The sequence below is a fragment of the Bipolaris oryzae genome (assembly GCF_000523455.1).
Source record: "Bipolaris oryzae ATCC 44560 unplaced genomic scaffold scaffold_88, whole genome shotgun sequence".
NCBI lineage: Eukaryota > Fungi > Ascomycota > Dothideomycetes > Pleosporales > Pleosporaceae > Bipolaris > Bipolaris oryzae.
Window position 1 is genome coordinate 83,117 of NW_006911364.1, and position 21,085 is coordinate 104,201.

The 21,085-nt window shown below is 50.2% G+C and overlaps 9 protein-coding genes across 9 annotated transcripts; 4 read left to right on the plus strand and 5 right to left on the minus strand.

The window, feature by feature from the left end:
• Positions 1 to 285: 285 nt before the first annotated feature.
• On the minus strand, positions 286 to 854 carry COCMIDRAFT_98384 (uncharacterized protein; the record flags this gene model as incomplete). Its single annotated transcript, XM_007690968.1, has 2 exons — positions 286 to 421; positions 772 to 854. Coding segments are annotated over 2 exons (219 nt in total), but the record flags the coding sequence as incomplete, so codon positions are not given.
• A 2,623-nt stretch (positions 855 to 3,477) lies between these two features.
• Positions 3,478 to 4,753, plus strand: COCMIDRAFT_37813 (uncharacterized protein; the record flags this gene model as incomplete). The annotated part of the gene is made up of 3 exons (XM_007690947.1): positions 3,478 to 3,723; positions 3,778 to 3,846; positions 3,896 to 4,753. 3 exons carry the CDS (start codon positions 3,478 to 3,480, stop codon positions 4,751 to 4,753), a joined length of 1,173 nt encoding a protein of 390 aa, XP_007689137.1.
• Positions 4,754 to 5,327: 574 nt separating this feature from the next.
• Positions 5,328 to 6,255, minus strand: COCMIDRAFT_37814 (uncharacterized protein; the record flags this gene model as incomplete). The annotated part of the gene is made up of 3 exons (XM_007690948.1): positions 5,328 to 5,422; positions 5,479 to 5,829; positions 6,177 to 6,255. 3 exons carry the CDS (start codon positions 6,253 to 6,255, stop codon positions 5,328 to 5,330), a joined length of 525 nt encoding a protein of 174 aa, XP_007689138.1.
• Positions 6,256 to 7,385: 1,130 nt separating this feature from the next.
• COCMIDRAFT_27330 (uncharacterized protein) lies at positions 7,386 to 9,404 on the plus strand (the record flags this gene model as incomplete). The annotated part of the gene is made up of 7 exons (XM_007690940.1): positions 7,386 to 7,590; positions 7,641 to 7,863; positions 7,916 to 7,978; positions 8,029 to 8,536; positions 8,598 to 8,700; positions 8,753 to 8,980; positions 9,037 to 9,404. 7 exons carry the CDS (start codon positions 7,386 to 7,388, stop codon positions 9,402 to 9,404), a joined length of 1,698 nt encoding a protein of 565 aa, XP_007689130.1.
• A 1,118-nt stretch (positions 9,405 to 10,522) lies between these two features.
• On the minus strand, positions 10,523 to 12,555 carry COCMIDRAFT_98402 (uncharacterized protein; the record flags this gene model as incomplete). Its single annotated transcript, XM_007690969.1, has 2 exons — positions 10,523 to 12,360; positions 12,423 to 12,555. 2 exons carry the CDS (start codon positions 12,553 to 12,555, stop codon positions 10,523 to 10,525), a joined length of 1,971 nt encoding a protein of 656 aa, XP_007689159.1.
• Positions 12,556 to 13,000: 445 nt separating this feature from the next.
• Positions 13,001 to 13,291, minus strand: COCMIDRAFT_98401 (uncharacterized protein; the record flags this gene model as incomplete). Its single annotated transcript, XM_007690970.1, has 1 exon — positions 13,001 to 13,291. A coding segment is annotated over one exon (291 nt), but the record flags the coding sequence as incomplete, so codon positions are not given.
• Positions 13,292 to 14,366: 1,075 nt separating this feature from the next.
• On the plus strand, positions 14,367 to 15,071 carry COCMIDRAFT_77060 (uncharacterized protein; the record flags this gene model as incomplete). The annotated part of the gene is made up of 1 exon (XM_007690971.1): positions 14,367 to 15,071. A coding segment is annotated over one exon (705 nt), but the record flags the coding sequence as incomplete, so codon positions are not given.
• A 1,710-nt stretch (positions 15,072 to 16,781) lies between these two features.
• Positions 16,782 to 18,042, minus strand: COCMIDRAFT_98409 (uncharacterized protein; the record flags this gene model as incomplete). The annotated part of the gene is made up of 2 exons (XM_007690972.1): positions 16,782 to 17,743; positions 17,793 to 18,042. 2 exons carry the CDS (start codon positions 18,040 to 18,042, stop codon positions 16,782 to 16,784), a joined length of 1,212 nt encoding a protein of 403 aa, XP_007689162.1.
• Positions 18,043 to 18,616: 574 nt separating this feature from the next.
• Positions 18,617 to 20,201, plus strand: COCMIDRAFT_98428 (uncharacterized protein; the record flags this gene model as incomplete). The annotated part of the gene is made up of 2 exons (XM_007690973.1): positions 18,617 to 18,808; positions 18,861 to 20,201. The coding sequence occupies 2 exons, from the start codon at positions 18,617 to 18,619 to the stop codon at positions 20,199 to 20,201; spliced, it is 1,533 nt and encodes a 510-aa protein (XP_007689163.1).
• Between the last annotated feature and the right edge of the window lie 884 nt (positions 20,202 to 21,085).

The window sequence follows — 21,085 nt, forward strand, 5'->3', positions numbered from 1 at the left end:
TGATATGATACCCCATTTGATATTCGTACACGCCTAAAAGCAAAAGAAGGTGTTCCATAATGCGCCAAACCAAATGTGCAAATGCGCGCGAGATTCCACATGTTCAGCATCAACCGTGTATGTCGAGCTCCCTTTCGGCACAATTCCTTAGCATAAAGCTCGTTCTTGTATAACGCAGCCTCTCAGCATACGTTGATACTACTTCTTGCCCGCTCCAGCTTATCTTGAGCCACTGCACTCCTCCCATACGTATGATTGTGCACACACATATATATATATTACCCTTTAGCGTCCCCCGTTTAACTCCTGTCGCAGGTCGTTTCGTACGGGCGAAATGAGTGGATGAAGCTGTGCAAGGAAAGTAATAGCCCACATGATGTACATGGCAGCTGCAGAAAGCACAAGAGTAGATCGCCAAACCCTGTTCGCAGCCAAGTTAGCCAAAAGTATCCTTTTTCTTCCCCATCTGCCTCTCCTGCCTGCGGCCCCAGCCACCGATGCTCCTGTTTGCTGTAACTCGGTTTCTCGCTCTCTCAAGTCGTCCTCTCGGAAGCAGCAGCAGTATACGCAGCGCACGTCTCCGCATCATATGCAAAGTGTACGCGCTTCGTCCCCGGTGTGCTGCCGCGCAGCTTCCTCTCATTGTCGTCGTGGTCGTCGACGGCAGCAACAGCAGCACCACTGAGATTCTGCGACGAGACTTTGTTGCGCAGACAGGGCTTGGGTGGCGTCGAGGCCGTCTTTGACGAGGGGATGGTGCGGTAAACGTACGTCTGGTTTTCGCCCTTTGGCGCTAGAACCCAGGCTGCGGCGCAGAAGATGACGACTACGATGAGGCCGATGATGGGGGCCCAGCTGCTTGTATTAGTTTTTTCCTAGTCTTGCTTAAATAGGATGGGTCGGGGTTGGGTGGTATATACCCGTTCGCCATTGTTGGATGTGTTGTGGTTGCGGTTCGGTTGGGGATGCGCGTGGGTTGCCTGTTCCTTGTAGGGAAGTGACGCGATGGGTTATCGACGCGAAACGGTATGGGTTTAGATCGTTGTAGGGCGGCGTGCAACGACGAGTTGGCGACGGAGCTGATGGCTTTCGTGTGGAGTTGTACGTGAGCTTGAGCTACTACGATGACGCCGGCCCTCAAGCCTCGGAGTGCTTGGCGCACTAGCCTTATCCGGGCTTGTGCATGTTGTGATGGTGGTTGTATACCATCTTGTCATTTGCTAAACGCACACCTTTGATTATGTTCGCACTCCACTACTCAACCTCGGAACCTTACGGATGTTTGATAGGCATGTTGGTTGTCTAAGAGGTAGGCAACGTCCGGTCGTTTCTGCACCATTGGGTCTACGGCGGAAGCACTATGGTTGGCCGATATTCCCATTGCTTCATTCTACACTTAGAGTAAATGTCTGGGACACCATTATTGCGGAGACATCTTCTGTGGATCGTATAACCATCTACTGCAGATCAATTTTGGTTCACGCAGGACACTTGCACCTACCACATCCCTCGTAAATGCCCAGCAATTCTTCTCGAATCAAGATGGAGCTACTGAGGTTTGCTTCAGCTTCAGCTTCACACGCTCTGGGCGTAGATAAGGCAATCTAATTTCAACATGGCATGCGTCCCCTCATCATGTTTCTTTGGTTGCCCCAAGATCACTCCTCCGCCTACATAAGGCAAAGATCGAACTGATCTTCCGGTGTCGCCTCATTTCGCTTACGTAGCGCTTCTGTGCCTTACATTACCATGTGTACTTAGTGTACGATACATACACCGATGTATCATCAGCCACGTATGTAAGTGGGTCTCGGGTTTTAGTTATCTCATTCCCTCTCACTTCAGTCTGCTCTCTATAACCGCATGTTTTATTATTCCTTAGCCATCGCTCCGCCGACCAGCTTATCTTCACAGATGACACAATAAGGCGGTGTAGCAACTGCAGATGCATGCAACCTGCAGAATTCACACCTAAGACATGTGCTAAATAATGCATGATCATCCGACTCCTTCAAATCCTCCAAAGGGCGTAAATTTCAAATTTTGGAAAATGCTACAAGTTATCGGGGGTTCCCAGTGGGTAAGAATACCGGCCGGACTATTTCGTCTGACACGACAGCTCATAGAACTTGTGGAGAAGATGAACAGCTAATGAATTACCGCGCTGGCAACTAAAGCTCCAGACTTTTTTGGCTTGCCTTAGCGGAAACTTAGACTGAGCCACATTGTTCATAACACCTGGCGATCGTAGCTGTTCCTTTGATCTTGTGGTCGTCCAATAAATTCCCCGGGCCAAATTACAGCGCGGTTTGTTGCAGGGATCGATGACTTCCCGTTTAGCAGAAGGATTAAACAGCCATATCTTGCTCGAAGCTGGATGGTGCTACAACATCGCTTACTAGATATAAATACTGCCAACATTCTCACTCGGAGCTTACAGGTGTTAACATATTCCCACTTGGGCAACTTTCTCACACATGAGCCTACCTTGCAGCCGGTCAGTCCCCCGAATATCGGGTACGCTGCATCTAGGAAGTCCGGGTTACTTTACACTGCATAAGTTCTCTATTCAGTAACATGTACGTCAGTGCTCGCCCTTGGCAGTAACACGTAGGCTACCCAAAATTTTCAGCTTCTGCACAATGAAGCGAATCTGCAGCTTTGTTTTGATGTTCTCAGTTTTTGTGTGACCGGAATAAATCTGTGGTTACCACAATATGGGGAAGTGATCAGCAAGCCTTCAAGATACTGATCTACCTACAGTAAGGCCATCTCAACACAGATTTGGAAATTGATGAGAAGGAACGGTCTTGTAAACCGAGCACGAATATGGTCATATGTCAAAGGAAGGCAGCCATTGTTTCAGAATACGTGGGGCTTACTGACGTGTCCTGATAATTCCTCGGAGGCACACACCCATAGGACTTACCAGCTCACCGGGTGTATTCCCCTCACCGTACGCACCCTGGGACGCGATCGTCATAGGACAAACAGGGCTATCTAGCCTGTTCGGCACTGGGTTGTATTCTTCGTTGAGCCATGGCCTACGTAGGACCAACCGTAACGCGAATTTCCAATATTTAATTGGGAACTGTAGGCCACGTCTTCTGCCGTGTCAAATCTCCACTTGCTGCTTACAAACATTGAAATACCAACTCTGAACAGTCTACACCTTTCTTCTCGTCACCACTCTCAAAACCAAGGGTTGTCGAATCCATCCTCGGTTTCATGGATGAAGACATAGTTCTCATTGAGAGTGGTCCGTCAATGAGTTTAATTTCATCAATCATCAAGGGCAATCCGACTGATCCGCAGGGTCCCGAAGCAAAGCCTCGCCGAGAGCCTGCGTGGGATCCTCGTTCTCCCGCCGCCAGATCAACCTGCTTCGACAACTGTGGACATGAGAATTGCGAGCCACCTCGCAGAGCTCCAAGTCCAGCTTCAACAGACGGCTCCATGAGGGTACACCCTTCAGGCATGAAAGGCGGCTGGCATAGCTCAGAAGTGAAGCGGGATGAGCAGTTTGTAGACCACTGGGTGAAAAAAGCAAACAAAGAGCTAGCCAGTGGCGATCCAAATCCAGAGCCTCTCCTCACAAAAGAACGCAATGATACCGAGCAAAACGGTTTAGGACGGTCAGAAAGCCGCAGAATACCAGAACGTGGTGGGAAACGTATCAGCCCAGTTCAATACCAGGCTATACAACCCCCTCCTCCTCCACCTGTAAGTCAACTATGTCTTTGATGAATCATAAGAACATAGCTAAATACATTATAGTCAGCACCACCTAGTAGTATGCAGCCCATGACCTTCCATACCTCTTTCAATCCATACTCCCAACCATCAGTATGTTCCTATATTGCTTTTGCCATCTCCAATTTCTAACCACTTGAAGCCTCACCCTCCGCCACCACCGCCTCCTCCTCCTCCTCCACCACCACCGCCGCCGCCACCACCGCCACCACCGCCACCTCCACCTCCACCCCCGGCGTCATTCGACCACCTCCCCTTCCTTCCAGAATGGGAGGTAAACACAGCCCACCAATTCATCCCCGCCCGCTCCCTCGGCGTCCCCACCAACGACATCTCCAGCCACATAGTTCGCATCGTGCCCTTCCGGCGCAATGTCTTCCTCATGCGGCACCAAGCCTACGCCGCCGATTACCAAGAATACGAGTGGCTCTTCCGCCACGCAGACACCGGCATCTGGTACGAGAAGCCCAGCAAGTCGTCGGCCTCCAAGCTTCCCAAGATCGACTCCGAGCCCTTTTCAATACCTCAGGACAAAGTCCTCGCTGTTCCCCACGCAAAGCCCTTAAGTCTTGAGTTACCTAAAGTCTGGGCTTCGGCTGGTCTGACGACGCTGCTCGACGACGCCACTCGCGGTACTGATGCCGCGAGCTCCAGCGGCTCCCAGTATCAAAGCACTATGCTTACACAGTCCGATACCGTGCCACTTGTGTACTGCCTCGTCATCAGCACTTTTGACGCTGACCACACGTTCCCGCAAGAAGCGCACTACAAAGGTCGGCATATTTACAAGCTGATCAAGTGCGGGAGCCGCGAGGCAGCAGTTCTTGAGGCGTTTTATGCGGCGGGTGTGCATGGCTGGAATGTACTTTTCACGTGCGTTATGCGGTACGGGGAGGAGTTTGAGGGCAAGGATGGGAAGGCGGTGAAGGTTAGGTTGGCGCAGTTGGCAAGGGAAGGGGAGGGGGAGAAGGAGAAGGAGGAGGTTAGGATTTTCTACTAAGTGGTAAGGTAAGGAGAAGGAGAAGAAAAAAAGAAAGAAAGTTACAAAAAAGGACTACTGTGGGCCACTGAGGGCTGAGTATCTTGTCTGGGTGTCTCTCTTTTTTTACGAATTTCTTTTTGGGTTATGGGTTACGGGTTATATCTTAACGTTTTCATATTTTGTTGTTAAAACGGCTTTTTCGTGTGTCATGGCGTTTGGGTGCTGGGTTATACGTTGCGAGGTTCTCGTATTGGTATTAGAGTCGAAGATGGCATTGCGCTCTCTGGAATGCTTGTATGGAACACGGCGTAGGGACAATGTCGAATTGTAAAGTGTACCGAAATTACGTTGCTTTCTTGAACAGTGATCTCTTGTGTCTATTCCTCTTTTCTATGTTAGGTGTTGCAATTTTATCCACTCACAAGCTACAAGGTTCAACACACGCAGTGATGCCCTGTCGCCATTACCGAGTTATTCCAATATCTCTTACAGGATAAGACAATCAGTCTATAGCCTAAGCATTCCATAAATACCTCTTCTTATGCTTCATACCATGCATATGTATCTTTGACGCAACATGTGACTGTAAAGCTCACAGCTTCTTCTTAGTCACAGGCTCCAAACCCTTATGCTGTCTCGCAATCATCTGATCCAACCTCGCATAGCAATCCAGCATCATAAAGACACCTATATCTCATCAGCATTGCCATCCTCACCACCCCTATCACACGCCTCAGACTTACCAGCAACCAAGTACCCACCATACATACCGCCCAACCCCTGCAGCCCCCTCTGCGCCGGAGTCAACTCCTCCCAACTGAGCATCTCAGACACGCACACGAGCGTCGTCATACTCGTTTCGAGGGCAAAAACGAGCAGCACCAACGGTACACGCGGGTCATTGCGCAGCAAAGCGGGGATAGCCCAGAGGGTGACGGGGAGATGGTAGATTAGTTCGAGGAAAGTGACGACGGAGAACCAGGTTGGGGTGGCGTAGAAGAAGCGATCACCGTAAGTGGCGACGTACCATTCGCGGACAGTGGTCATCCACGTGGGTTTGATGGAGAGGGGGTAGTAGCCTGTCAGGTCGAATGCTGGGTTAGGGTTAGCGGGGTGGTGGCTGGGGTATGATTTGCAAGGAGGTGCATAATGATGATGATTGTGGATGAATTTCCTCGGAACAGTGGGGGTTGAGGGGTTGAGAGAAGGGGGGGTGGCCTTTCTCTTGGAATTGATTGTTTTGCAGTTGTGCCACGTAGGAGGTTTATGCTAGCATGTTGATGGTAGGGCTGAATAAACCATGCGGTGGGTAGTCCGCGGATATTTGATTTCGAAGATGATGAGATGAGAGGAATTTGTTTTTTCTACTAGTGTCACGGGGTGATGCTGGTAGGAGATCCCATGGCCATCTGAAGAGAGATGAAATGATTCATGAACTTACCTAGCATGACCGGCAGGTGTATGACGAAAAAGACCAGATACCCGAGGTCCTTCTTCCTCTGAAAGATAGAAACAGCCATGATTGTCCAAGATGCTGGTACTTTGGGTGGATACTCGGTGTTGGTGTGGGTGCTGGTATTGCTTGGTGTGAGTTGTGGAAGGTACGACGCGTGAGGAAGGAGAAACGCGTGGGGCGTGCAAGGGTCCGCTGACATCCTTTTTCCCCATGGGCCCCCGTTTCTCCATCACCTACCCACGTTGCATCTGCATCAACTATATTAAAATCACTTCTGGCGTAAGCGGAACATTCCCTGCGTTTTTTATCTTTCCTTCTGCTGAAATTTGCAACGCCGTACCGCTGACTCGGAGGTGCACCGGCACAATTTTAAACGTCCTTGCCTTATTCACCACACTCGGAGATGGATGGGTCGTATTGCTCCACGGAATTCAAGATGAGCAAAAGGCTAGAAGCACGTTCGCATATCGTCTCCGAGGCCCGATAGCTGTGTGGCATGGCGGCGAGTGGCAACTGTTGTTGGGTCTAGTTCTTGCTCACATGAACATGTCCTTTTAGCCATTGCTAGGCGTTCGGCCTCCCACCTCCAACAACAGACAACAACCAAACAACGCCACGATTGGAAACCCGTGGCGCGCCTATCAGGAAGCGGCCCGTGGATTGGATCTGCCATGAGGACCGTTGCACGCCATCCTCAAAGCTTATTCTGCTCGGCTCAGGCTGCTCGGACTGGCCGCCATTTAGGCTAATTTGCGTCTGGAAGAGGCACTGGCGCTGATCCGAGCGTACGACACCGACATAGGTGGACGGGCATTGCGGGGACCGCGGAGGATTACATTGTCGCTAGTGTCCAATTGTTGGCCTTGCTGCCCTCGTCTGACTGCTTGTAAACCTGCAGCCGAAGAGGCGTTTAGCCTTGGTATGCTTAAAGGGCTAAAGACCATCTACCGGTCATGGCCTCCCGCCGATCTGGGAATAATTGTGGCACCAATATGCTCCATGCTGCAATGATCCTATCACCGGGATGCTGGATGATATGTGATGTGGGCAGGCCACCTTCTCCGCATCCTACATAAGATGGCGCCTGCACCGCATGTTGGCAAGATTTCCGATAACCTGGGGTAATCTCAGCCATCCTCTCCTCAGCCCTCTCCCAAACACCACCCGCATTTCCAATACCAACCAACTATCACTATGGCTGGTGGAGGTGCTCCTACAGCCGGCTTTGATGTCGCGCTGCAAAGGCGTCAAGCCCTCATGGGCAAGAGTGGTCCAGCGGCTCTTGTCAAAAATGGAAAGGTCTTCCTGATTGCCATGTTTGCCTGTCTTGGTGGTGTGCTTTACGGATACAACCAGGGCATGTTCAGTGGTATCTTGCAAATGCCTTCGTTTGGAAAGCGTATGTAATTACCACTCGGTTGCATGTACACTCGCACTGACACATACCAGAAACCGACGGTTATACTGACAACGCCACCAAGAAGGGATGGCTGACTGCCATTTTGGAACTTGGTGCTTGGTTTGGTGCCATCATGTCCGGATTCATCGCTGAGGCTGCCTCACGAAAGTACGGCATTTTGATCTCCACCGTTGTATTCATTATCGGTGTTGTCATTCAGATTACTGCCATCGCCGGTGGACACGAGGAAATTCTTGCTGGTCGTTTCATCACGTTAGTCTGCATAAAACCTACAACTTCGAATATTTGCACTAACAACTCACAGCGGTATGGGTGTCGGTGCCCTCTCCACCATTGTTCCCATGTACAACAGTGAATGCGCGCCTCCGTAAGTACAGTTCGCACAAGCCATAAAAACAGCATGCTTACATGGTACAGTGAGGTCCGTGGTGCTCTCGTCGCACTCCAGCAACTTGCCATCACATTCGGTATTATGATCAGTTTCTGGATCAACTACGGAACAAACTACATTGGTGGCACCACTCTTGAGACTCAGTCAAACGCAGCATGGCTCATTCCTATCTGCCTCCAACTCGTCCCAGCCTTCGTTCTCCTCATCGGAATGATCTGGATGCCTTTCTCCCCACGTTGGTTGATGCACCACGACCGTGAAGAGGAGGCTCGCAACAACCTCGCATCCCTCCGCAATCTGCCAATCGACCACGAGCTCATTGAGCTCGAATTCCTCGAAATCAAGGCACAATCTCTGTTTGAGAAGCGCACTGTTGCCGAGTCTTTCCCTCACCTCCAAGAGCAGACTACCATGAATATCTTCAAGCTCCAGTTCGTGGCCATCGCCTCGTTGTTCAAGACCAAGGCCATGTTCAAGCGAGTCGTCGTTGCCACCGTCACTATGTTCTTCCAGCAGTGGACTGGTATCAACGCTGTACGTATTGATTCTACGGAATTTATCTCTCCGACTTTGGCTAATTCCGATTCGATAATAGGTTCTCTACTATGCTCCCACTATTTTCCAGCAGATTGGATTGGTAGGCAACACTACATCCCTCCTCGCTACCGGTGTGGTTGGAATTGTCATGTTTATTGCCAGTAAGTTTTCTTCCAATCGCATAAAGAAATTACAGCACTAACACGATTAAAGCAATTCCTGCCGTCTTGTACATTGATCAACTTGGTCGCAAGCCCGTTCTGGCTGTTGGTGCTCTCGGCATGGCCTTCTCCCATTTCGTCATCGCTGTCATTCTCGCCAAGAACATCAACGATTTCGACAACCACAGGGCTGCTGGATGGGCTGCAGTTGTCATGGTCTGGCTGTTTGTCATCCATTTCGGATACTCCTGGGGTCCTTGTGCATGGATTCTGATTGCCGGTAAGTAATATTGCATCTGCAGCTGTTTTGTACACCGAACTGATTCATCTCTGCAGAAATTTGGCCTCTATCCACTCGTCCATACGGTACCGCTCTCGGTGGCTCTTCCAACTGGATGAACAACTTCATCATTGGTCAAATCACCCCCGATCTCCTCAAGAGCATCACATACGGAACTTATATCCTGTTCGGTCTCGTCACTACCCTCGGAGCAGCTTTCATCTGGTTCCTCGTCCCCGAGACCAAGCGTCTTACCCTCGAGGAAATGGACACCATCTTCGGCAGCGAGGGAACCGCCCTCAAGGATCAGGAGCGCATGGCCGAAATCAACCGCGAGCTTGGTCTCACTGCTCTATCTGGAGACGGCTCTTCGGGCGTCGAGCACGAGACAAAGATCGTCAGCACTGAGAAGGAAGCCGTATAAATGTTTGTTATGATGGACATCGGACGTATTATCCTCCACTCGCTGAAATGAAAAATCCTCAACGATAACGATCAATGTTTTTCGGTCGGGGTGGGCATGAAAAATGGATATATCATCATGTCTTTTTAGCAAATCTGGGATTTTCTCAATTATCAATCTTTTTAATCACTGTGCCATGAATCCACCACTTTCTTCTTGCTCATATATGAACTTGGGAAAAACGTGGGACATAGGTAGTTATGTACGTAATAAAGTAACACATTGATCATCATTCATATCTTTGGGCTCCCAAAATGAAGAAGAAAAATTACATGTGAATCAGCATTGAATGTGTGGCTTTCTCTACTGCGAATAGGATCTCTACGGTCCAGAAGCCATACGGTACATGAGTCAAAACGCATGTTTATCGTTTTTTCGCACCCCATTCAAGCATTTTCCTTCCCGTCTCTTTGTTGATCACTCAACACACTTTCGTCTGTTGTTAGCTTTAGAAATTCTTCCTCCAATCACATACTTCTTATCGCGCGGGACGCGAATCGGGCCGATAAGAAGGGTGCGGAACTGCGTTCCGTTTTGTTGGTATAGTAGTAGTCAACCCGGTGGACGAAAAATCATGGGTACTACGTACGGATTGGGATGTACTACTTTGCATAGTCAGCTGCGGCGTTTACTAGTAGCGCCTTTCTGGTATTTTTTTTTGAGGATGTGGTTAGTATGGGGTGGAGATGACGCGTGTAGAAGAATAGTAGTAATTGAAAGATCTTGCTAACTCTCTAAAGTGCTATTGATTGTAGGTAGGTGGTGGCCTACTATGTGGAGTACTTATGTTTTGTCTACTAGGTGGCAGTATACCTATGTGTGCTTAAAAGGGCTGCTGTTCATAAAAGCTTGGTGCGTTGTGATAGCTTGCTATAGTAAACAACAATGTGCAGCAGAGAATAATGGTTGCTCATCTATGTCCATAAAAGGGGGGGGTTCGGAAAAGCCGTGTTGGGACTTCTTGTTCCTCTTGCGAACAGATGCTGGAGCTGGGCTGTAGAGTTCACCAGGATATCAAGGGAGAGCTAACGGGGTTTCCATAGTTAGGTTCGCACGGTTGTATTTAGATGGGAGCACTGTTACCTTTTTGATTTCTGCCGGTTGAGCGTGATGTCGAGGTTTTTTCTCGCCACAATAGTAGTAGGATGGTCTTTGCCTAACATCTGCATATACTTCTCTAGCACCAACTTCTGGATACCCGCCGCCTCTTCTAGGCATCCTTGATCGCTAAGTGTAGCAGCAAGGTTATGTATCGCTATAATCATGCAAGGATGGTTTTTGCCTGAGTTCTGCGTCTGCTGCTCTAGCACCTTCTTCTGCCTCTCCGCCTCCTTTTCTAGGTGTTCTTGCCGTCTAAGTAGGCGAGTAAGGTGATACATCGTCCCAATTGTGTTAGGATGGGTTTTACCATAGTTACGCTTGTATATCTTTAGCATCTCCTTCTGTATCTCCACCTCCTCTTCTAAGTCTTCTTGTACCTTACGCGTCTTGGCAAAGCTTTCTATAGCCCGAATTGTGTGAGGATTCTCTTGGCCTAAGATCTCCGTCAACTTCTTTATCACTTTCTTCCGCATCTCTGCTTTCTTGTCGATATGTCCTTTCTGTTTTAGTAAAATGGCAAGATAGGCCATCACATGCGGCACCAGACGAAGCTTGTTGTCTGGTGCACAACCACAACCCTCTATCGCCTCCATGACAAGCCCATACGCTGCCTGACTGTACTCGACCTGCTCTTCTGTTGCGAGCCGCCCGTATCCCCAAGCATGCACTAGCTTGTGCATCACATAGGCCTCATGCTTAGCTTTCCGCTGCACGAGTGAGTACTTCTCTAGCTCTTTAAAACAATCTTCGATCATGTACTTGGTTACTGGCTGCTGCGGAGAGACCAGGCGTCTCCAGTTTACGCCAGTCTCATCTGTTTGTTTCACACTACCCTCCTCAGTCTCGGGACAGAACAGCTCGGGGTATATGTCATCGAAACTCAGGAATGATAGCATTGCCATCAGAACCTCCGCCCCGATACACTTGCTGGCAACGGCAGCGTATGACGTCTCCCACGTCGTCAGCACGCTCGCGCTGTATTGGTGCACCAGGCTCGGCTTTCTTTCAAGCAATTCCTGTCGTCGCTGCAGGTACTCAGGTAGGTACTCGGTGATGTCGCTCTGTAGCCGCGGCGTTAATCCCACATATGTGGCAGCAAGCGTGACAGCCAATGCCAGACACCCAAGTTCTGCAACAATACGCATCACCTCACCTCTAGCAGTCTCATCGAGGCGTGGTAGGCGAGCATACTTCTGAAATAGCTTAACTGCCTGTTCCGCCTCCATCTCGCTCACCTGCACCCCCCTGCCGCTCGCCATACTGCTGCGAGTTGTAATGATGACGTCGAGAAATGGTGCGCTAGGGATGAAGTGCTGGATGTCGATGTAACCATCTGCCTCTGCGTCCTCAATTGTATCGGCGCCGTCAAACACCATTAGTAACCGCTCTTGCTGACCCGCAAACCAGGTCTTCACTCCAGTCACGGCATTCTCTGCACTGACCGTCGTCGCCGAATTTGCTCCAGCAAATGTGTGCAGCCCAAACAGCGTCTGGTGCAGGCACACAAAGTCGCGCTCCAGCGACCCCTTGCGCCCGGCCTCGATCCAGAATGTTGCCTTATACTCCGCGCGATAATACTTTCGCACGCAGTAGTCTAGCACCAGTTGCGTCTTGCCTGCCCCGCCTAGTCCCCACACCACGAGCGTCTTAGTGCTGTTGTCTGTAGCAGCGCGTGCAAGCTGCGTGTGTATCTGGTCGTGCAGGCTGCTTCGTGGGACGAACGCCTCGACAGGCTTGAGCGCAGCATACGCAAATTGGCCAGTAAAATCATGTCGAGTCGCCACTGAGTAGCCTTGGTGGTGTGAGCATGGAGTTTCTGCAAGGTGCTACTAGTAGCGTTGGAGCGCGACTTACTAAAGTTGGAGCTGTGAAAGCTACCAAAGAGGTTGCCCTGGCAGACTATTGCTTGATCCGTCGCGATAGTGTTACCAAAATAGGACCCGTCCTGGAGGATCTGCACCTCGCTAGATCGCATGCTCTCCCGCTGCGCAGGCGGATTTCGTGGCGACATGAAGGGAATTCTAGATTGGGAGCTTTGCATGAACTCACAGGCATTCGATTACTTATGCGTCAGAAAATCATGGTACGGCTGTTGCCTGTCCTAAGTTCGCTCGGCCAAGAAATAACAGGCGGGAACAGGCTCAAGTCACTGAGTCACCGGCTTAGCCCGGGCTGGGAGGGCAATAATTGGCAGCCGTCGCCCTTGTGACCACGGATAACAATTTGCCTGAAGGCATTAGAGTCGGCTGCGGACCTCGACAGACTTGTATGGTAGCTGCTGGAGCTGTGATCTGGCTCCTCTTTCCGATCAGAGGTCCTGATATCTGAAATGCTATCATGTGCATTTCTCGTCGCTCGACTCCAAAGAGCAATGCTCATGAGCAATCGCATCACAGGGATCAATACTCCCCACAAATAGACGAAGAGAATAAGGTTTCAATTCTACCTGTTCTTATTTATCCACTTTGTTGTCCATTCATATGATTGCCTAGGCTAACTTTTGCTTTATCTTCGGAAACGATATTATCCTGGTACGCTGATCCCTCCTGATCGAATTCTCCCGATTTGACACCATCTACGTAATTGCCTGCCTTAATCGAAGCATCTCCAGTGGCCGTTATAGCTTTTCCGAATGTTGAACCTCTTTGAGTGACTTGGAGGCCGGGTGATTGGGCTGAATTTTGAGCTAACTGAGGATGCGGTATAGTGGCATCGGTACTGTGTCCGTTGGTGAAATGCGGAGGCGAGGCTACTATGATGCTTACCGAGTTACATCGCTTCGCTTCTGGCCAGGACCACCGAGAAGTTTATGCGTAGAGCCAGACGACATTTTCAGGGATAATCGTGTTGAGTTGTGGTGTGATGGATGATGGATGATAGATAGAAAACAGTCTTTATACATCTTATATACATACCCATTTGCGACAAGATTTTGCATTTCTGCCCAAACGGACGCTGCACAAATGAGCGTTGAGGCTTCATACGAAGGCAATGAAGCGGACGCCAACACTCTACATGACCCGTCCTTGATGCAGCTTACCATGAGCTCATAGGACAACCAAAAAGGTCGCAGAAAGACGGTGTTGATTAGACATGCGTGTAAACATACTGCTGGTTGTTTCTCTGTGGCTAGAACGCCACAACATCAGCCTTGTAGTATCTAAAGTCCAGCCTTGTAGCCAGAATTCAGCCTTGCAGCTAACGTCCAGCCTTGTAGCTAAAGTTCAGCCTTGCAGCTAGCGTCCAGCCTCGCAGCTAACGTTCAACGTCCAACAGTTAGTGACGTGGCGGACGTAGAATGGCTAAGATCTTATGCGACACAGAATCCTTCGAGAGGGTGCAAGTCATTATTGGATCAGGTGTTCCCTCGTTGAATCAATACCAAGGAACTTCCAATCAATCAAGTGATTATCAGTAAAGTTCCAGAAGGAGAGGCCGCCCCAAGTTGTGAAAAGCAATATCGTCAATAAAATCCGTAGCATTGCCGTCCTGGTATTCATTCGTTATGCTCCAGAAGTCTCGGAGGTCAAAGTTGCACAGCAGATTAGTCAACGTAGCACCTGCGCTTGAGTGACGCTACAATGGCGAACGATTAGGGACATCTGACGGACCGATGAGCAATAGGCTTATTCTAGCAGTACTCTACGCAAGCTACCAAAAAAAAGCAAGCAGTAAGGTTTGTGGCCTGATCATCTTATTGCTATACATAAGTATATTGAGCCTCTACCCACTTTACTGCGGCGATAGCCTCGGCACACCCCCGTCATCCCCTCTGCTATCGCAATCCCACTATCTATAAATACCATTTGCTGCACTCCAGCCATGCGCCTGATAGAGTTTGAGAACCAAGACAAATTTAGCGTGACAAAAGATCTTCATAATGAAGTGCCTCCGTATGCGATACTGTCGCATACCTGGGAGGCGGATGAGGAAGAAGTCACCTTGCAAGACATAGTGACAGGTACTGGCAAAGACAAAGCAGGGTATAGAAAGACACAGTTCTGTGGGGAGCGAGCTGCTAGCGATGGCCTGCGCTACTTCTGGGTGGACTCTTGTTGCATCGATAGATCGAATTACACGGAGCTCTCAGAGGCGATCAACTCAATGTTCCGCTGGTACAAGCACGCAGCTAAATGCTATGTATACCTCACCGACGTCTCAGCCAATACTGAGAAGACATGGGAGTCCGATTTCCGAAGCAGCAGATGGTTCACCCGAGGCTGGACACTCCAGGAGCTTCTTGCTTCCCCAGAGGTCGAGTTCTTCTCTCGCGAAGGCACCAAACTCGGGACTAAGAAATCGCTGGAGCAACAAATCCATGAAATAACGGGCATTCCCATTCAAGCACTGGCAGGATGTCCCTTGTCTGACTTCAGGATTGAGGAAAGACTCTCGTGGGCAGAGAAGCGCCAGACTAAACGTGAGGAGGACGAGGCGTATAGCCTCCTCGGCCTCTTTGATCTCCACATTCCGCTCATCTACGGCGAAGGAAGAAGCAACGCTAGAACCCGGCTGCTGCATGAAATAGAAAGACGTAATAAGGGTGAACTGTGCCTAGCTCCGTCCTCAGGGATTGGTCAATGGCAGTGGCTCACTACTGCATCTGCAGAGATACGTCGATGGTTTGGGGGCGTAGGCGGTTGGACACGGTCTCCAGCCACTACTGATGCATCCCGTGCCGTCGCTACCGATCCGGTACAATACTTGCCTCAGAGCATCGTGCAGAATGGCTCCGAGTATCGAGATGCTATTACAGTCTCTGGTGGAACGGTATTTCAAGGGAACTATATTGGACTTGGTCCAGGTATGCTGGGCGGCCCCATGTGACTAGTTAGCTTCTATGAATCATCAGAGTATTACAATACAACAGTACTCGTGTCTGAACAATAGCAATTCATGCAAGGTAACCTACATACTATAACTAGGGGTAGCGCAGCAAACCCGCCGAAGCTCACGACGCAGAACGGCCAGACGTCCTCAGAGCCGATCATTTTGAATCAGTAGAGTGATTCTATGATCTGCCCGGCTGTAGAAATTAAATCCTGGTCCTTCTGTGAACAAATCGATGGCTGAAGCTGAAGCGGCAGTGCACGATGTGTACGTACTAATCAACAACCGAGCCACAACGTCCGTATTTTTCCTATGGCATCGTAGCAGTATGTACTACGGGTTGGTACATACGACCGAACATGTGGGAATTACAATATGATGATATTCTGAACTGAAGTACTGTGGTAAAGAGGTAGAAGTAGGGTCTCGTGTAACATCTGCCTTACCCTACCCTACCTCTACCCAACCCTTGGCAACCCTACCATACCCCTACCTCTACCCGCGGCCCGTGCGACCACTACCATACTCCCACCATAGGGTACGGTAGGGGCTACCCATTCACCAGCGCAAACCGGAGCCCCAGAAAGGCCAACCCTCAAAGATCCATCGGGTACTCCCTCGAGCCAACGAAGCCACACTCACACGTATATGGTATACAGTTCCATCCAAACCATCTCATAACCCTTCAAACATTCATCTTGATTTCCTCTGATTAACGTATCCTAGGCGTATCTGCGAACCATCTCATAACCCTACCCACTAAAAAGAAGACAAACGTTTCTTTTATATTTTTACTTTGATCCTTGATACCACATACCTCTTCAGCAGAAAAAAAAAGAAATCATCCTCGAAGAAGTTTTAAACTTCAAAATAGCACTACTATGCGAACCCCCCACCACCACCACACGAACCCAACCAAAACCCAGTATCCCTCTTTTTACCCGTAAAAACCCCCCTGTCTCTCCCCATCATACTTACGCACCAACCCGCTTATCTATCTTCCCAACATTCCATTTCCCCATTTCTCCATTTCCCCATTTTCCCCGTTTTCGCATGCAAATATACACAGTAATCATTTTAAATAGCAAAGGAAGCGGTTTATTATTGGGGTTTGCGGAATTCTTCCTCCAATGGACGAGAGAGGCGCGGGATGGGGATGTGAATCGGGCCGATGAGGGGACATTGGGTTTGTGTGGATAGTATGTAGTATCAGTAGAGTAGAGTAATCTGCGGGACGGGGGAGAATGCAGAGTTTCCGTTTTTTTTGGGGGGGGGGGGAGGTAATCGATTACGCTCCTCTCCAACGAGAGGAACAAGGAGAAGACGTAGTACAAGGCGGATGCGAAGACATGTATCAAATAAAATAAACTTTTCCATTCTCAACATCATCTTCTGAATGTTTTAAATCTACGAACCCAACACTTGCCTCAGACTCTCCCGAAACCCCTCTTGCTCCACTCCCCTCCCAATAAGCACCAACTTTCCCTCTGTACTCCCCTCCGTAGCATCGCCCTCCAATTCATTAGTGTCGTAGATACTCCGCACACCCTGCGTTAGGAGTAGTTTCCCCCCTTGAACCGGCGCCCGTCCCTTCAGCCTGTGGATTTCAAACGGCTTGTGAGCAACATCGTTGGGCAGCGTCTCCTCCCACAGTAGCGTGCGGAGAAAGAAATCGTACTTGTCTACTTGCTCTCGGGATAAAGTGGGGAAGGTGATTGTACTCGTAGCGATGGAGGGATCGAGGTGGGAGTGGCCTTTTGATGCAAAAGTTAGATCAGACTCTGTGACTTGGTCGTAAGCGTGGAGGTCGAGGACGAGGCCCTGGAGGTCTGGGATTTGGCTTTTTGTTGTTGTCTTTATGCGGGCGAGGCCGTTTATCGAGCGGACGCGGTCGGTTACTTGGGCGAGTTCGTCGGGGGTGACGAGGTCGGTTTTGTTGATTATAACGACGTCTGCATGGCTAATTTGGAGGTGGGCGGTTGTGAGTAAGGGGCCGTGGTGATCATCGTGGTCGTGGGCGTTCTTTTGTGATTGAAGTTTTTCTTCGTCGTCGCCGAGGCCTTCGTCGAGGCTTTTAAGTACGTTTTTGGCGTCGACAAGGGTGACGATGCCGTCGAGGTAGATGCTGCTGCCGAGACCGTCGTCGAGCCAGAACATGGGGGCGATGTTACCCGGATCCGCAAGACCGGTGGTTTCGAGCAGGATGTAGTCGAAGAGGCCGGATTGTTCCATTAGGTTTTCGATTGCGGCGACACCGATGTCTTTGACGGAGCAGCATATGCAGCCGTTTGCTAGTGGGACAAAAGGGGCTGGTTGGGCGGATGTGGAGTTTGCATCAGAGACGGTGAGTTGCTTCTCAATGTCGATTGCTATTTTCATGTTAATAAAAAGTCCGAGTGGTGAAGAATGAATACGTACAGTCACCAAACTCATTTAGAATGACAGCAATTCTCTTTCCATGTTCCTCAGTCAGGATATAGTTGAGTAAAGTCGTTTTGCCAGCGCCGAGATATCCAGTGACTATGGTGATGGGAACTTTCTTCTGTGGTGCATCGTCTGAGTTACCCACAAGGTTTGGAACTTCATCATCTTGGTCATTTATGACTTTGGTGGCGCTTTCTGGTTCAATGAGACTTGGCACCTCGTCGTCGGATGCATCGGCACTCATGGTGACTCAGGCAATGGTAGATAGAAAATAAGGATTGAGGGGGTTGAGTAAGCCGTTGGAAGACTATGAGTATATGTGCCTGAGACACATTAGAAGAATATTTCAGATGTTCAATTAGCAGAATTGTACATGTTAAGGTACATGTAAAAACACCAAAGCACAGGCGCATTGGCCCAAGGTGAGAGACAGGTCATGTGAGTGCAAGGAATTTGCTAATGGGGGAAACAGTACTATAAATCAAGGGTGGTACTCACGTAGATGGATCCTGAAAAATAGTATGCTTCCAAATATCTCGGTAAAGACAGAAGACTCGAAGAATGCACCCCAGACTGTGTGCAAGCCAATAGACTCAGCAATGACGTCGTGCGGAGGGGAGCAAAAATGTGACCCGCAAAGACTCTAGCGCGGTCGCGTACTGGGGCAGCATCCCTGCACATGTACCCTGCGTCGGCAGCCAGCTCCAGATAGACCGAAAGTCAACAACACGCTACACCCCACCCCAAGGTCTTACCTGCGTCGATTGCGAGGCTGTTCTATAAGCCCCCGCTCCTCAATTGCTCTCAGCAGTATCGCCATGACGTCGCCCGCTTCGCCCCGTCTTCCCAGCCCGCCACCTATCCCTGAAGACCAGCTGTCGCCAATTGCAGCCTCGTCCGACCAGCAGACGCCCTTCAACAACCTTGACCATGTCGCTGAGCGAAGGATACGGCCGGGGACCAAGGCAGCAGACATGGCAGAGGGCCCTCCGCTTGTAGAACTTGCAGAGGTAGGCATGGCCGGTTGCAAGATGCAAAGGCGCATGGCTAACATTGGGCCAGATTGATTCAGCGTTCCAGCTCACGGAGCACCTCAAGGCGCTGCATAACTTCCTCACGCACCCGATAGGAGCAAACGGCACCGTGCCCGTAGATCGAGAAATGGCCCTCAAGATTGCACATGCGCCGGAGAATGTGGACAGGACGCTGTGGCTCTACGAACTATGCCGCTTTCTCATACAAAAGGTCAACTCGATTATAACCGCCCTCTTCGCAGATAACCCGCCATGCTCGTCGTTGACTTGCCCGGAGATGCGTGCGTCAGAGTGGCAGTATCTGTGCGCGGTTCACGACCCACCAAAGTCATGTTGCGCAATTGACTACTGCTGTCATACGCTCGACTGGGCGGCCAATACCCTCACATCGCCAAAGCACTTTCCATCACGCCTCGCGCTGGGGACAGATCAGTCAACGCAGCACTCACAGACACGACAGCTCACCAACATCTTCAGACGTGTGTACAGGATATTTGCACACGCATGGTACTCTCACCGGGATGTTTTCTGGCATGTCGAGGGACGCACAGGGCTATACATTTTTTACAAGACAGTCTGCGATGTGTATGGCTTGGTGCCAGAGGACAACTACACCATACCCCCAGAGGCAGAGGGTATTGATCTCAACTCAGAGAACAAGCCAACGGCACCGCCTCTGATTCTGAAGCGTGAGCCTTCAGACACGGGCTCCCAGATCTCTGACAACACGCTGGCTGGGGCCATGTCTGACAACTCACTTTCAACTGCCGGGACTACAAAGCGACATAGGCATTCGCCATCGGTAGGTGCAACAATTGTGCACACCGTGGTAGAAGAGAATGAAGAGGAGGAGGAGCAACCAGATCTCAACCTCAACGCCCGGCCTGTGACGCAAATTTTTGAGCCAGCAACACCAGAGGAAGGCGGAGAGGGCGATGACGACGATGAGGATGAGGATGAGGACGATGAAGAGGGCGAAGAAGACAGTGACGGAGATGTCACCACGATTGAAGAGGGTGACGAGGAGGGTGACGAATCCGGTGCTAAGAGTGCCAAGACGGGAGCATCAGAGAGCAAAAATGATGACAAAGAGGAAACAGTGAGCACTGGGAATGAAAAGGCCGGGGATCCTGCACCTGCAGGCGATAATGAGGCTTCGGGCGAGAGCGCCACAGAGGCAGCCAAGAGTGACGGGACCGAGGCCTCGAGCGAGGCAGCTGCGGGGAAGGGAGATCAAGCAGAGTCTACAGCCACTGGTGATGACGGCGACAAGGCGACTGCTGCGAAGGCAGGGGAGAGTGGAGAGGCTGGTGGTGCTGCAAAGGCGAGCGACAAGGAGGACGAGGCCAACTCGCAAGCGGCAGAGTAGGTACTTGTCGAGGGTGAAGTGGAGTGACTGGATGGAAGGGGCTATTACCATACCATGTATTATTTTGTTTTTTTTCCTTTAGCGAAAAAAAGTAGTAAGACACGACGAATTGGCGGGGTCGATCCGAGGGGCCTGCCGTGGATCAAGTGTCAATGTACAATGTACAATGTAGTATACACACACAAGTACGTACAAACATTGGTCACGCGTGCCGTGTGTGGTCTTGTGCAGGCGGGTTGACGTCAGGCAGTCGTGTGCTCAAACTCACAATCTCACGATGGGAGGGTTAACAGGAGGAGAAGACTCAGAAGCTGGCGTATGGATTTGCATGCGTACGTAAGTGTGGTCTGGTAAGTCGACCCGACGTGCTTGTTAGGTTGGCGACGGCGCACATAGCGTCCGCGGGGCGAAGAGAGCTTATCGCTAGCGTGTGCCGTGGAAATGGAAAAGACGGCAGCTACATGGCATAGTTGATGAAGTTGTATAGCCAAGGGATCATGAGTAAGAATGAAGAATAGGAGACGGGTGGGACGGGGTAACATTGCAGGAGGAGGAGAGGATGCAGCTCTTGAAACGTGGAGGATTGCGAAAAGTAATGCGTATGCGTGCAGATGTGTCGGGAGCTGCAAACGGTGACGCGAACTTTGACTAGCCACTGGGGGCAAAGGGTTGTTGTTTTCTTCTTTCTCTCTTTCTTTCTTTGCAGTTGCGGTCTCTGATGTCAGGTCAGATGCATATATGTATGTGTGCAATGTGCATATGCATGGGATGGGTGCACTGTGAATGGCATTGCAGGCTGATTGGCGCTACCAAACCTTCTTTTTCTTTTCTTTTCAAGAGAGTCGAGTTGGCTCGTCTGGCGGGCGATGGGTTTTGGCAGGCAA